The sequence below is a fragment of the Pundamilia nyererei genome, unplaced genomic scaffold, assembly GCF_000239375.1.
Source record: "Pundamilia nyererei isolate P.nyererei 1_Seehausen unplaced genomic scaffold, PunNye1.0 scaffold00216, whole genome shotgun sequence".
Classification (NCBI taxonomy): domain Eukaryota; kingdom Metazoa; phylum Chordata; class Actinopteri; order Cichliformes; family Cichlidae; genus Pundamilia; species Pundamilia nyererei.
Window position 1 is genome coordinate 386,254 of NW_005187617.1, and position 15,984 is coordinate 402,237.

General features: G+C 42.4%; 1 protein-coding gene across 2 annotated transcripts; it reads right to left on the reverse strand.

Annotated features, from left to right (window-relative positions):
- Nucleotides 1–3,989: 3,989 nt before the first annotated feature.
- On the reverse strand, nt 3,990–15,847 carry ccdc135 (coiled-coil domain containing 135). Of its 2 annotated transcripts, none has more exons than XM_005748197.1 (17): nt 15,769–15,847; nt 15,151–15,289; nt 14,910–15,035; nt 13,836–14,030; nt 13,592–13,744; nt 12,932–13,150; nt 12,718–12,852; nt 10,279–10,345; nt 9,982–10,110; nt 9,507–9,635; nt 8,595–8,809; nt 8,259–8,471; nt 8,070–8,147; nt 7,817–7,912; nt 5,357–5,503; nt 4,489–4,628; nt 3,990–4,336 (listed from the first exon to the last, which is right to left on the reverse strand). In XM_005748197.1, the coding sequence occupies exons 1-17, from the start codon at nt 15,804–15,806 to the stop codon at nt 4,255–4,257; spliced, it is 2,301 nt and encodes a 766-aa protein (XP_005748254.1). In that variant the 5' UTR covers nt 15,807–15,847; the 3' UTR covers nt 3,990–4,254. The 2 variants fall into 2 exon arrangements, with proteins under 2 accessions (XP_005748254.1, XP_013770142.1); XM_013914688.1 differs by having other exon boundaries at nt 8,037–8,147.
- Between the last annotated feature and the right edge of the window lie 137 nt (nt 15,848–15,984).

Here is a 15,984-nt window from a genome sequence, read left to right on the forward strand (position 1 = left end):
CACACACACACACACACACACACACACACACACAAGGCTGATTATTATTATTATCATTATTTCTGCCAGTCTCGCAGTAAAACTGCAAACTGACATTTCCAGTAGAAGTTGAATATTAAATGTCACACTTCATACTTTAAATCCATCAAAATATTACTTGGATATTATTTAATATGTCATTAATAAGTCTTTTATTTTTAATTTAACCAGTTGTTGGTCGTCCATAAATCTCATCTTATCATCTGTTTAGCTTGAAGGAAAGAGTCACTGCCACTTTTAACTTTTCAGAGCATCGTGAGGTGAGACGAGCTCGTGGGAACATTCCCAGAAATGTAACTGAAGTCATTTATGAATGTTTGCTCTTCTGCACAGACCCAGAGGTTTATGGGTATTGCAGTATTTTAGAGCCACCACTCTGTGCCATGAATTATTACTGTACATAGACTACATAGAGCTGCTGCTCAGGCAGAATAAGTAAGAAATTAAATGGAAATACAGAATGTGGAAGAACAGAACCAGCCCTCCCTTACTGCTACTTTATATAATATATAATTTATAAATATATTATTACATTTCACACATACGTGCATTTATCCAGTGTGAGACGTTTGCTGTGAAAGAGTGAGGACTCACAGTTTTCGGGGATGTGCTGTTCTCCCTGAGTGAATGGAAACATGAGGGAGAGGAAGGACAGAGGGAGGAGGATCAGAGGGAGGGCAGGGGTGCACTGCCCCCTACAGTCCATTAACTGATACTGTGACACACACATGTCCCAATGCCCCATCAAAAACAGAGGCCGCACACACACAAAAGGAGACACTCCAAGGAGCAAACAGCAGTAAGGTGTTGGTGGCGTCACGCTGCAGATCTCAGTGACACTTCCTTCTTGTTTGCTCTGTAAACGGTGAGGGAGGGGGGGGGCAGTAGGGGAACATAAATAAAAACAGCAAAGCAATACATGAAAACATACATATGTGGCTGAGGAGCCGCACGGAGGCTCTTAACATGAGTCAATGCATGAAATCAAAGTAAATCAAACTGTAGTGATACGTGTTTGTGTCTCTCTCAGTCACACATCCTGCTCAGATTACGATTCGGCTATCGCTCTTCCATCTCATTTCCTGTTGATGAATCTTTCCACGTGTTCATTTCTGACTTTGCTCAAATTTGGTGGAAAGAAGTCGAGATGAGAATGTAAGAAAATCATCTTCAGTGACATTCTGACACTCACATGCTCATTAAATCCTGAATTTTGGGAGCAACAAGAACATCTTCCTTAATTCTGGCTTCACTTTTGTCGAGACCAAACATTTCTGTCCAGACTTCCTACTTGTCCAATAACATGGGACGTGTTGGATGAAGTACAGGTGAAAGAAGCCCAGCAGCAAAACGCTTGTTGATCAGTGATGCAGCTGTTGTGTTTCTCTTATCTTTGTGAAAGATTAATAATCCAATTATTAATGTCAGGTTCTTTGTACATGTGAATAGAACTGAACAATATGAGGGGATTATTGGCCTGGGTCAAAAGTACATGAATCCTATAGTGTGATTGTATGAAATATAAACAGTATGTAAGGGCTGATTCTCAGACCAGCTGCTCTGACGTCACATGTCATGAAGGTGCTGACTGGTTCTTGCTCGGCTTAGCTTGCAGGTGAAACATGCTCTTGACCTTCTTCAGTTTGCTTATAGCCTCTGATGGGGTGGATGATGCCCTGCAGCAGCATGCTCACTCTCACCTGAATGGTACTAGTGACATTGTGAGAATCATGTTTTTTGCTTTTTCCAGTGCTTTCAATACCTGTGCACAGGATGGGCGTCACCATTTCTACAGTGAACAGGTCCCATCTGCATTCCTGTTTACCAGCACAACAGTGAAACGTGCTGCCTGCACAGGTTATCCAATGACAATGCAGTGTTTGGCTGACGACAGTCAGGATTTGGAGTACAGGAAGCCGCTGAGGAACTTTGTGGAGCGGTCAGGAAGAAATCACCTATTCTACTTTCTTAATTATTCATGAAAAATGTTTCAGTGAAAGTGACTCAGTGATTACCATCAGACAAAACTTGCTTCAGTGACCGCACTCATGAGGTTTCAGTTCCTGAGCTACATCTGATTATGTGTTTTTTGATGAAACTGACATTAAACAGCAGAGCTGATAGCTTATCTATACAGCTTATTAGCTTTATACGCACACACACACACACACACACACACACACACACACACACACACAGTTACAACTTCATTACTCTACAACATAGATTCAGATGCTACTCATTGCCCACTGGTAATATAACTGAATTATGCATAACTCCAGTTTAGTGATACACTGAACGCTGACTCTGAAAGTTCGGCAGCATCATGAATGTCTGACTTTAATAAAATCCACCATGTAGCTGAAGGTTTGTGCCTACTTTCAGTGCTGCAGTTTTTACATTCATGACAGAACAAAGAGGTGAATGTACTCACAGGTCAGAGAGGAGTGACGCACTTTCATGATGAGGCTCTGATGGTTTACTGCTGCCTCTCTTCTTCTTCACTGGAAAGCAGGAAGTCACGTCTCTGAAAGAGTCCCTCCTCCAAATACCACAGCTCCTCCACGCTCCTCGCCTCTACATCCATCTGTGCGTCATGTGTGTGAGCTGCTGCTGAATTTAATTTTGTGTACCACCTTATATGTTACACATATTTACACTCCTGTTGACATTTACTGTTAAAAAGAAGAAAAACTGATTTGGGTCTTTAAAGTTCTTATTTTCTTTAAACCTGTGAAATACATTCTCACAGCAATCGGACTTTTATTTGCAAACTGCTGCACTGAAGGAACAGTGACGTTTATTTATCTTAAAGATCCGTCGTTCTCTAACTGACACGGCACAGGGATGCTGGTTCTCTCAGCCTTCTTCTTCCAGCTGTTCCCTTTAGAACCTCTGCAGTCCTCCTTCACTACATCCATGAATCTCCTCTGAGGCCTTACTCTTCCTCCTGTCAATCGGCTTCATCTTTAACATCCTTTGTCCAATATGTATGTATTTTTTTCCTTTAATTTTCCCTTTATTTTCAGCCATAGTTTGTAACTATTTGTGTGTATTTGTGTTTTTTGGAATGAAATTCTGGCTGTATGTAACCCTCAGCCTCGCCTCCGAGGATCTCAACATCTTTGTGCCACCTGTGGAGCTGTATATAGTATTATACTGCTAGCAGGCCTCTGTGCAACTGCAGGAGCAAGTAGTTACAAATAAAAAACAGCATATAGGAAAGAGTGCAGAAGCAGCATTAGAGTGTGGCTGCAAAGGGCAGCACTAACTGCCACTAACACATCTTGATAAGTATAGATAAAAAAAGCTGAAGTAGGTAGAGAGCTTAGCGCATCCAGAGACCCCACATGCAGCCACCCACGTGCATAGCAAATGAGGACATGCAGAGAAGGAGAGATGAACTGATCTGTGAGACCATAAAAGGAAAAGATAAGGAGATGTTCTGATAAAAACTGTGTATGAAGGGTACAGGAACACAGAGTACTACATAACAGGAAAAGTAGGCTCTGAACGAGGAACTTTGAAAAAGTATACATGTGACAGATCGAGGGCCTGCCCTTCAGATCTGCGGGAGGCTTCACGCTGTGAACATCTCCTCTTATACATGGGTAAATAAGGAAGTTCTTGAACTGAGACGCCCGTCTCGAGTCGTGTTTCCGCCGGGTCAGAATCCAAGAATCGGGAGCAACGACAGCTGGTGACACAGCGTCTCCAAACCAAACATCACAGCAGTCTTTAACTTTCACTCTTGCTGCTCTCCTTCTGTCACAAATCCCTCCTGACACTCAGCTCCACCCGCTCCACCCCAAGTATTTAAACTCATCCACATTCACTTTCTTGACTCCTTGAATGTTTCCATCTGTCTCCCTCTCTTTCACACACGTATTCCATTTTGCTTCCCTGATTATATTTACTTCACCTGAATCATGAAATCGCAGGACCCCAGATACCTTATGATTTGTATTTATTTGTTGATTGATTTCGTAGCAACAACCATAAATATCAGCTCTAGAGGCAGTCGTGTACAGAGGACCCTCCTGTATGAAGTCTTACACACGGTCTGAAAAATCTAAATGTCAAAAATAAAAAGATGAAGAAAAACAAAGCAAACAAAAGCAGACACGTGTGTAGTTGTATCATTTGGTTGTGTAACGAATAAACACCAATATTTGTTTTTACTGTTAAAACAAAAAGGCGACAGGTGTGTGCGGCTCAGCTGTGAGAGGAGAGCTGCAGTTCCTGGCAGAGATCCTCCTGAACATCCTTGTGTGTCTCCTCTCCGCTCCGCATATCCCTGAACACACACACACACACACACACACACACACACACACACACACACACACACACACACACACACACACACACACACACAATAAGTTTGTGTTTTTAAACGTGAATCTTTGGGTGTGTCTTGGAAAATTGGGCTGAGGTGGGTGTGGGTACATGTGCAGCTGCTGCGGGGCGGCTTTAACTTGGCTTCTTATCTCGTCGCAGTGATGCTGCTGGTCCCGCTCCCGATGTTTTCTCAGTTCGTCCAATTTCATCTTTAACCACTCCTGCGTCTTCTCCACCTCTGCTATGTCCTGAACACACAACAACCATGTCAGTTTGTCTGAACCCTCGCTGCTTCTGTTGTCACCATTCTGACTTCCAGCCACATATTATTGTTGTACTTTACTAGAAGAGCTTTGTGTGACTCACAGTCCAAACAGTCCTTGTTTATCTTGCACAGCTCTTAGTTTATCTGCCTAAAACAAGCTGTTATAGCCTTTATCTTCCGTTAAAGCAGCATGCCGGGTCACATGTTCAGTTTGGCACATTTTTACCCCAGATTCTGGATCCTGTTACATCAATGGACAGTATGTACTTACAAATCTAACTAAAAGAAAACACTGATGTACAAATGACTTCTATTAAGCCAGACAACAGAACCATCGATCGTGGCTCAAGAGTTGGGAGTTCGCCTTGTAATCGGAAGGTTGCCGGTTCGAGCCCCGGCTTGGACAGTCTCGGTCGTTGTGTCCTTGGGCAAGACACTTCACCCGTTGCCTACTGGTGGTGGTCAGAGGTGGCGCCAGTGTCCGGCAGCCTCGCCTCTGTCAGTGCGCCCCAGGGTGGCTGTGGCTACAATGTAGCTTCATCACCAGTGTGTGAATGTGTGGATGACTGGTTGTGTAAAGCGCTTTGGGATCCTTAGGGACCAGTAAAGCGCTATATAAATACAGGCCATTTACCATTTTACTATACAGGCCCACCTGTGCAGCAAACAAGACTGGTCACCCAGAGTCACTGTGTGAGGCTTCACTGGTACCTTCATGTATTGTTCTTGAATGATTTTGATTTTCTCCTCTGTTTCGATGTCAAAATATGGATTCAGGCCTTCCTTCTTCACATCTTGGTCTTTGTCGATCTCCTCAGACAGATACTTCTGCAAAATGTTTTTAAGTTCACCATTTTCCTGAAAAAAAGCACAAAGAGTCAAAAGGATTGATGCAACAAGAATCATTTAAAAAAAGAAAATAAACTGCAACAAACACCTGAGATAAAAAAAATAACAAAGAAGATCAAAACCTATAACAGCAGCAAGAGATTTAGACAATATTACTCCAAATTAAAAGACAGATGTTTAATTCATTTTTTAAAATGCTGTTTTGATATTAAAGAGGTTCCACAGATAGACAGCGGGCCTCATCCATCATCAAACTCCAGAGCTGAAAAATGAAACCGCCTGAGTATCAAAAGCTGCAGTTCCTCTAATGGCCACTTGAGGCAGACTCAGAAAACAAGTCCGTCTCCAGACTCCACGTTTCTGCCTTTAGTCCTTTTCTCTGGGAGACCATCTCACACTGCTTCAGTAACGATGAGATCCAGGCTCTGGTGAGGCCAGTCCACTACTGATAGTGACCCACTGGGTGATTTCCTCCCCACCTATGTTGTTCCTGCACTGGCAGCGTGTTTGGGTTGATTGCTCTGCTAAAAAATAAAACTGTTGCCAATCTATAGCAATATGTAGCACTCTTCACAGGATAAAAACCACAAAGTGCTTCACAGAAATACATAAAATACACACATACAAAAAAGCCAATGTTAATAAATGAGTCTTAAGCTGCTTTTTAAAAGAATAAATCCAATCAAGGAAATGATGGCGGGAGAGCATTCCACAGCCTGGGGGCCACCACTCTAAAAGATCTCAAACACCACTGGCAAAGAAGCAGCTCCATGTCATGACAGAGCCTCCACTGTGTTAGGTGGAGGTCTAGATAGGTGGAGACTGTTGTGCTTCTCTCCGGACCTTCTCTGTACTGAATGACAATGAAGAATCTGCTTTCAGCTTCTCCCTTGTTGCAGGACCACATCTGACCCTGCCATGTGACTCACCACCAGTGTTGGGAAGGCCTATGCTGTTTTATCTTGTGTTCTTTTTTTAATATAGGGCTGTTTTCATTTTTATGTATTATGTGTTTTATTTATTTTTTATTTATTCTATTGTTTTTAACTGATTTTCTGTACTTTGGTCCTGTGCTGCGTATTTTAAAGTGCTTTATAAATAGATGGGAAGGTTATTTGAAAATGTATTCCACTACAGATTACAGAATACATGCCCCAAAATGTATTTTGTAATGTATTGAATGTAGTATTGCTGTGTGATTTATTAGTATTACTGAAGGTTACTCCCCAGGCCAACACCAGCTAGATTTTTAAATCCTAATATAAAATGAGTAACAGTAGCGCTGACATCAGGTAAAGCTGCAGTTTTTGCAGCGATCTTGTATAGAAAACTATTTCTGTATCAGTAATATGTTTTCTTTTTGTCTGTTAATAATCATGTGGAACTGCACATGATTAATACGTGGAGATCCTGGAGGCGAGTTGGAGAGTTCAGGCTCGGGTGTGAAATGTATGGTTTCCGGGGTTTTTACTGTTAGCTCGGTTTCCCTGGGCCTTTCCCCGTGTTGTAGTTGTGTCTTATTTTGAAAGATATATTTACACGTTACCATAGTGACCAGAGAGCATTAAGGGGCAGAGAGGAGGATGTTACTCTCAGTGTTGTTGGCGCATTTCAGGAGGACGCTGCTAATAAAGTTACACAATTACACAGTGAATTCACGTTTATTATTATATTTACAAAATGCCACAGTTTGTGTCTCGGTCGTATCCTTTTATTTTGGTGTATTTATCCGCGACACCTTAAAGGCTCCGTGAAAATATTGTCTGACATTAAACCGTCCGTGGCACAAAACAGGTTGAGGACCGCTGAGACAGAGAATGGGCATCTTCTTTTTGTTTTCATATTTTAATTTATATTTTATTGTGTTGTGGTTTGCAGTGTTTTGTGTTGTTTCACTTTAAATTTGTTCAAAAGGAAAAAGTTCAAAAGGAAAAAGCCGAAAATGTAAATATTTAAAAGTTAAAATGTGAATAGTTGTTTTTTGCATTATATAGTTTATTTATTACTTTTTATGTGGATTGAATAAATAAAAGCATAGTCACGATGGCCCCTACAGACAAAGCATGTACAAACTCCAAAATACGTACAAATTTGAAGACACAACAGCAGTGCTCCAGGATGCTCGGCGCAGTGTTGAGCTTTTGCTACCTCGTGGCTACACAAGCCAGGCATGTTGTGTGAAATCCAAATAAAATACAAATGCATTTCACTGGGACATCTTACTTTGAATTTGATGGCAGCAACACATCTCAAAAATGTGGAAGGGGGGCAACAAAAGTCAGGGAATGTGAGCAGCAGAGGAAGAAACAGCTGGTGTCTCACCTTTTTCTGTTTCCTGCTGTGGACGAGGGCAGCTGCTCGGCTCCACAGCTTCATTTCTTTAGTCTCCTTTTCACGGAGGGTCACAACGTCTCTCATCTGTTCACACATCAATACAGAACATCTTTAACTGAACTTACAGGTACTTTTCCTAATTACCCTGGGAAAACTTTAAGAATGAAGGCGTTGTGGGGACTACTCTTTTAATCCAGGGTGTGGTTACCTCTTTCACCGACCGCATAATATAATGAGTCACCTTCACTTCAACCTCCATCAGTTCCACCAGCATCTTATGCAGGGTTACGGCTGTGAACGGCTTCGCAGATAGATCCACCTTAAGTATCAGTGGAGTGCATGAACCCAGAGGCAGATTAGAAGCTTTTAGACTGAAAAAATGTAACTGTGATATCTGCTGTATGTATTGTCATGCATTTGCGACGTGTACCTGGAAGGTGGAGATCATGTCAAGAGAGATTTCCTGTGCGTTCCTTTTTTCTGAGCCCAGTGGCTTGATGAAGCTGATCTTTGAAGGGATCAATCGGTCCTCCGTTAAGTGGTAGTTCAACTCAATCAGTTTCTCTGGTATCAGGAACACTCGCTCAGCCACGTCTTCATTGGCTGGTTTGGAGCCGTTTCTATGGAAACGCTCTACCACTTTCTGGATGAGCAATAAACAAAACAAACAAAACACATCCACATAGGCATCCTGTGGCTTCTAAAAACAAAGCAATTTTTACGAAGATTTACGAAGTGATCTGTGTGTTTGTTTCCTGTCATTTACCAGTATGGGCACTTCCTCCGTGTGTGAGTTCTCGCTGAGCAGCTGGATATGTGTTTTGAAGTAGACGTGCCGGTAATGGAGGAAGTCGCTCCGGCCTTCGAAGAACTCGATTAATTCTTTCGGCGACAGCACCCTCCGCACCAGGTCGTCAACGCGAGCACCGCTGAAGTGCATTTCAACCTCAGTGCCCACAGTAAGTGATTTGACCCTCAAAACTGAACGAAAAAGAAACACACCTACTCTCAGCTCACTCCTTCATCACTTCTCTGACATTATCATTTAGAATGAGTCACTATTTTCCTGCTCACTCCAAAGCTGCTGAAGGCTCACACATGGAGCAAGTGACAACGTTCAGTTGCATGTCTGAGCTGCTCGGGAGCTTGCAGCTGACGCCAAAGCTCAGTCACAGACTGTGTAAAAGACAGACATCGCCATCATAACATTGCCCACTGGACTACGAAGTCCCGTACTGAGAGCTCGTGATGAACACTGCTGTTTCTGTTTTGGGGGAGGGTATGACCATCAAACTGCATGCTCATTGGCTAACGGCTTGTCAATCACAAGTCATTCTGGAATGAGTAATACCCCCGACTTAGACTGATGGTATAACACATGAAGTCTCTCTCTGTCTGTTTGTCTGCAAACTCCACAATCGGACGCTGAGCAGCTAAAAAGGGCCCACCGGCTCTTATCTATATCACAGATTATGACATCATCATGTTACCTAGGATGTTCAGCCTGAGCCGAGCTGTAATGTTAGCTGAGTCAAACTTTCTTAAACTGATGATTTCTAGAATAAAACAGCTGCTGGTGTTTGTATTTTAGGTGCCTTCGGCTGCACTGTATTAAGATCTAACATGAAAAATGTTACTACACAGCGCCTCTGAGGACGGCTGCAGAAAGCCGGCTTACACAGCAGGTGACGTTTTCTTCCATGTCTGAAGCGCTCTGTGGTGATCTTATTGATATTGTCCACCTCCTTCTCCTCCAGGAAGTCGCTCCTGTCTTGATACCACTCCTTCACCGTGGCGACCTCAGTGCCTTCAACGCACACTCACAGGTTACTCATTACAAACAACACAACCATAAATCATCTCACTAACGAACTAAAAATATAAAAGAAGTTGTCTAATTTATTAAAAATATCAAAAACTACATATTTTACAAACCAACTTAAAAAGATTAGTACACTGAGAAAATCTCAGGAATCTGAGAACGTCTGAGAAGTGCATGAGGAGCGCTGCTGGGAGACGCTCCTGCTGGAGAACTGCACCAAATCGATTGAGAAAGATTTTCCAGAAACTCATGAATTCCCCTTTTTTCCTTGTAAAGAAAAGCACATTCACGTCTACATGAAGACAGAAAAGCGTGTTTCTCTGGCACTCACAGCCTCGGTCTTTGTATTTGGTCAGTCGTGTGACAACGCCGTATAACGTTTTGGACGTTGCAAACCTCTCCAGCTGGGCTTGTTTGTAGCGGATCACCTTCTTTCCTCCTGGCCAGCGGTTCTTCAGGGCTGAATAATAAAGAAGAGGCAGTATTTGTGCAGGTTTGACAGCATCAGGTGACGTCTGTTTGGGTTCTAGAGGTTAAATCTTGAACTCAATAACAACACATGAAACCTAAAGCTGAAGTAAAACTGGTGAACAATGTACAAGGTAATGTTCGTACAAACAGAGCCTACCTTCTGTTGAGATGGCAATGTAGCTGACCCAGGATCTCGGCATGTCCAAAACGTTGGGCACGCCCTCCTTCAAGACAAAGAAAGTTCAATTTACATTTATTGTATTCACAGTAAAATCGTGTTTCATTTGCTGGAGCTGGAATTTAAATTTAAATTCACAAAATGACCTGAATCAGTTTGTCTCAGGCGCAATTCTGCAAAACCACGGCTAATAACGGAGCTTCCTTTAGAGGTAATAAGCACAAAAATGGGGGGACTTGTTATTATTATTGTTATTTTGTTTCCTTTGACCACAGTCCTGATCACAAAGAGTAGACTCCATTAGTCTGACGTCATTCCAGTTTGCTCCTCAGGTGCTCTAACAGCTACATGGAGGTGAAGATGCTGCAGAGATTTGCATTACAGTTTTAGCCTCGGTCGTCTCAGCTGTTAACACTGCTCATTTTTGCAATAACAACGTCTTGACAAATTGTGTCAACCAACATTTTCATTCTTTTTTAAGGCTAACGTATCAGAAACACAGATGTATTTACCTGAACTCAAGAGACGAGACTGAAAATAAAAATCTGTTCTTTTATATTGTTTATGTGCAGGAAACGAATAGAAATGTACTAAAAATAAATGAAAAGAAGTGAAATGACAACACAGAGCTGAAAATATCAGCATAACATTTGCAGCACAGGACACCAGCGTTTCACTCTGAGTCTCGTTTGAGTGTTTAAATTACTAATGTTGAAAGAAGAAGAACTGTTGTTAACAGAGTTGTTGACAGCAGGAAGTAAGTGTGTAACTGTTTAAGAGCCTCATCCTTTCATTTGTCATTCAGTCAGAGAGGTCAAATATTTCCTTTAAATTTCCTTTAATGAAGTAAAAATGTACGACTGTCTCGGTCCGGGTCGGTGACCCAGTGTTTTCGTTTTTGTACTTTCACTTTTGATTTTATAATGAATTATGAGTGCGTGTGTTTTGGTTTCCCAGTGTTGTTTTGTGTCTAGTGTACTCAGTGTGTTAAGCCCACGTCTCTGAGTCTGTGTCTTTGCGTGTGTGTGGTTCCTGTTTTACTTTGAAGGTGTGCGTCTGATGTCAGTGTGTTCACTTTACGTTTCCCCTGTCCCGTCATGTCTGATTACTCCCAGCTGTGCCCTCCTCCTCCTTCCCTCGTTATCCTCTGTGTAGTTTAGCCTCGTGTTGGCGTCTGTTAGTTGCTGGTTCGTCTGCGTTATCTCCGTCTGTCATTCTGTGTATTTCCCTGCATCTCTGTTTCTGTTAGTTTTCCCAGTTTAGGTTTTGTTTAGTTTCCATTCTCACCCTCGCCGTGTCTGTTTGTATCACCGTCTGATGAATAAACTCACTTGCATCTGAGCTGCCTGCATCTAATAATCCACACGATGATGTGATCTTACAGTAAAGTTTTTTTTAAATTTACAATGTTTTTAAATACAAACTGAAATGAATTACATCAGAGTTAAAACATTAATAAAAAAGTAAAGCTAATATCTTAATGTGGTGTAACTCTGTTAGGTTCATATCTGACCAACCAATCAGTATTTGATCTGTAATTAACTGTATTTTGTCGTTACAGACAGAATACAACCTTTTTCTGGATGTTTGAAAAAGGTCAATCATTCAAATTTTACACATAAGAAGGCAATGCCTCTTTAAAAGTAAATATAAATTAAATATCCAAGATTATCTGTAAAAAAATTAACATTATATTGTTGTATTTATAGTTAAATCCCAAATGAGGCATTAGGCTCCACCTCCTCTGTCCTGATTGGGTGATCAGTCATCAGAGCGGTCTGTGGAGCGATTCTGACTGCGTGCCGACTGACTGGGTTCTGCAGGCTCACGCTGCTGTGATTGTCTCTGTGGGCTCCTTTTGTTTTGTGATCCTCGTTTTCTCACGTTTATGTGCTCGTTAGGTAGATTATCTTTGTAGATTTGATTTTCTTTGGAGTTAGGTAAGTTCCTTTTTTTTCTATTAGGGATTTAGAAAATAAAAGGTTGTTATATTATAAATGTCAGTCTGAACCAGAGCTTTAAATTAGGAGGGACTTTATGTGAGTCCCTCTTAGCCCGTAGGCTAGCCAGGAGAATCTATTTACAGCTTCTACAGCAGTATTTTGACTTCTTCTGGGGTTGGTATATGTGGTATTTTTTGATGATATTAACTGTGGATCAAATATACTGAAATACAGCTGACCCCTGCTCCATGCTTGTTGCTGCCATTGGTGTATCACAGCCTGGAAGCACATTTTAATGCACCTTGTCCCCAAAGAGCCAGAGATTTTCTTGATTTCTGATTTTCCTTTCAGGACATTAGGGCTTATATGTATGAAAGCTAGAAGAGCTCCAGGCCTGCTGAGGAGAACATACAAATTTCAATCAGCTAAGGTTTTTGCTTTCTGACACCCAGAGAAACACACATGCATTCGGTACCTGCACCAGGTTCCCTTTGCCCATCATTTTAGCCTCTTTTCTCTTCAGGACTTCTTGAATCAGTTGCTTTTTGCTTGATGCTCCAAACAAGACTGGCTCCCACGTTTTCAAATCATCCAGGTCAAACATCATGTCCTACACACGCAGAATATTTCATCAAACCTGCTCCGTTCTGCCTCTGCTATTTTGACTCTAACCGTGCACATGGACTCACAGCGCAGCCGTTACTGCAGTTCTGCATGTTCACAAAGTAGTTGAGGTTGTTCCACACACTCTCGATGCCCAGGAAGTTGTCACTGTTGGTGGGGTAGCTGATCCCGGTCAGAGGGTCGATGAAGACGTTCTCCTGGACGTCCCGACAGCCCGACAGCACGAGCACCCAGCAGTGCACCCGCAGGCCTCGCAGCGGGTCGGCCAGCTGCCGATCTTTCTCCTGCTCGCACAGAGAATTCATAATGATGACACAACATACACCATCATTACTGATCTTCAGTCAGAATATTCAGTGAATTTGTATAACACTTCAAACCAGTCTCATAAAAATCCAACAGAAAACACATGAAATACATCGATGAACATGAAAAACACAAAGGAGGAAAAATAGCTACAGTTTAAAAGTCAAATTAAATTATATAAATGCTTTTATATGATCTTACACTTAATTTTAATTAACAGAAAGTAAAAGACAGACAAGCATATGTTAAAGGCACCCAGGATGAGCTGCTGTTGCAGGGTAAACACCACCTCGTCTTGTAAACAGACTTTCTTACATAGATCCTGTGCATGTGACTCTTAGCCTATAAATGCCATATCTCATGAGAGCCTTTATTGCAGCATAGATGCAGTCGCTCTTGTAGAGCAAAGATCACTTTACCTCTTGTTGTTTTTGTTTTACAAGCAGCGCAGCTTCAGCCTCCTGCTTCTTCTTCTCTTGCTCGGCCAGAAAACGACTCTTGAGCTGCAGCTGCAGCTTCACTGAGTATTTATCATCCTGGTCCTTCTGTTCTGGGGTCACATCCTGCACAGCCTGCACGCAAACACACAACCAAGAAGTCACTTTCACATCTGGCAGTCAACAATCTGATTGTCGACCACATGTGCACGCTGCACGCACTTACCTTGACCTCGGGGTCCAGCAGGGGGCACTGCTGCAGGCTCTGATCGAGCAGACACATCTCTTTGACGGCGTAGCCGCTGACACAGTAGGCATCGTAGTCTTCGCCGAGCAGCAGGCTGCACAGCAGAGTGGCATACTCAAAACACGTGGCTCTCTGACTCTGCAGCACCGAGGTGGGAGAGGAAAGGACCTTCGGCTGCAATGGGAGACACGCACAATCAGACACACACTGAGAGAAGGTGCACGCATGTGTGCATTTATTGATGTGAATGTGATTATGTTCTGCAGCCTTGTTTCTTTTGTCATCCACCATGTTGAAAAGCTGAAACATGTTCAGAACAATGACTGTATATAAAAGAAAGAAGAGCGTCTGACAAGTGAAGCTGTGGAAAATATCCCGATTCTCTAAAATCTGCACTTGAGTCTCTCAGAGGCATGACAGTCAGGTGAAGAGGTCCAGATGCTGCACAGGAGCAGTGGCTGTTAGCACAGGCTGGGTCACTGTACTCCAAATCTGAGTTGCTGTTTCTTTTCTATCAGCTTAAAGCAGTCTGAACTTTCTCCTCTGATCTCATCTACAAGGACCGAGGAAGTCTTGACCATGTGTTTGTCTGACATGGAGCTGAGCAGGTGAGAGGCTGCTGGATGTAGATGAACTTTCTTTGCCTTCGGGCTGAACTCTCTCTTCACCTAAACACTCCTCATCCCTGCAGATGCTGCACCGATCTGTCTGCTAAATGATCTCTGTTAGAGTACAAACAGAACCAAGTCCAGCTCCAGTTTCAGCTTCTCAGAAACACATTTCTCTGAGTGTGACATCATCAGTTGTTGGTCATGTGAGGTGTCTGCATACAGACATGACAGGATGACGCGCTGTTAATGTGCAGCTAAACACAAGCAGCCTGTCATATTAGAATTACATTATATGCAATAATTATCTGAATGATGAAAATTACGGTTTCAAAAATCAGAAACAGCAGAATAAAAGACGTCCTCTCTAACATGTGCTTTAACTCTCAACCACAGAATACAAAAAATATTTGGTTTGCTCGTAAAACTCAAACATTTCTCTGACCAGCTCCACGGGCGGATCCAGAGGGACCAACGACAGGAAGTCGGCCACAAAAGAGGCACAGCCCTGCCAGTCGAACAGTTCACAGTGGATGGTCGGCGTTGGACGAAGAGACGTCGACACAAACTTCTGAATATGAGAAGAGACAGACGGCGATGCAGAAAGTATTTAGGGTGTTTGCAGATGTGAAGGTCCGATGGGATCTGTTCTTCAGAGACAAAAAGGTTGAGTGAGATAAACCTACCTTTACTCCACATTCGTTTACAGGACAGAGCAGCAGCGGTTTGCGGTCAGGACACAAGTGCGAGTACTGACGCTGGAAGTTTTCTGCGATGGCTAACAGTCGAACCTCTTCTGGAGAGTTGCTCCTGTAGGACTTGGGCCTGAAGAAGGAGAACAGGTGAACACGACCTCAAAGCCACCAGCTTTACCCTACAGTGCTTTACATTGTAGGGTAAAGAGCCTACATTAACCCCTGAACATCTAATGTTTCGTATTTGAGCTTTTGAGACTTCTACATCATTGGTGGAAGTTTTTCTCTCAGAAAAATCTTAATAAATTGCAGAATAGATTTCAAACAAAACTAAACCTCCATTTTAAATAAATTAGATTTTTCTGTCAGTTATTTCATGGTTCAGACTTTAAAGGGATAATCAAGAGAAAAAGAGAAAAGCTAACAATCAGACGACCCTCTGTGAGCAAAGGCTTTGGCGAGAGTGGGAAGGAAAAACTCCCTTTTAACAGGAAGAAACCTCCAGAACTCCCTGACAGTCTTGTCTGTCTTCTAGACAACTAGCTCTTTGCTTGACTTGTATTTTCTTCAGCTGTGTGTGTAGTTTTTGAATGAGTGTAAAGAACTTACAGAAGCTTCTCGGAAGCAGCAACTTCCTCCATCTCCATCAGTGCTGTGCTCCTCCTGGATTAAGGTAATTATGTTTATGTGCGCCTGAAGTTTGCACATAAACACACACATGAAAAAAAAACATGAGAAAAGCACACCAGCTCCAATGCTGTGGAAGAGTTTACCTCCCCCACTACGCAGCTTAAAACACATCTGCTTAGACAGGCATCTGGGTAA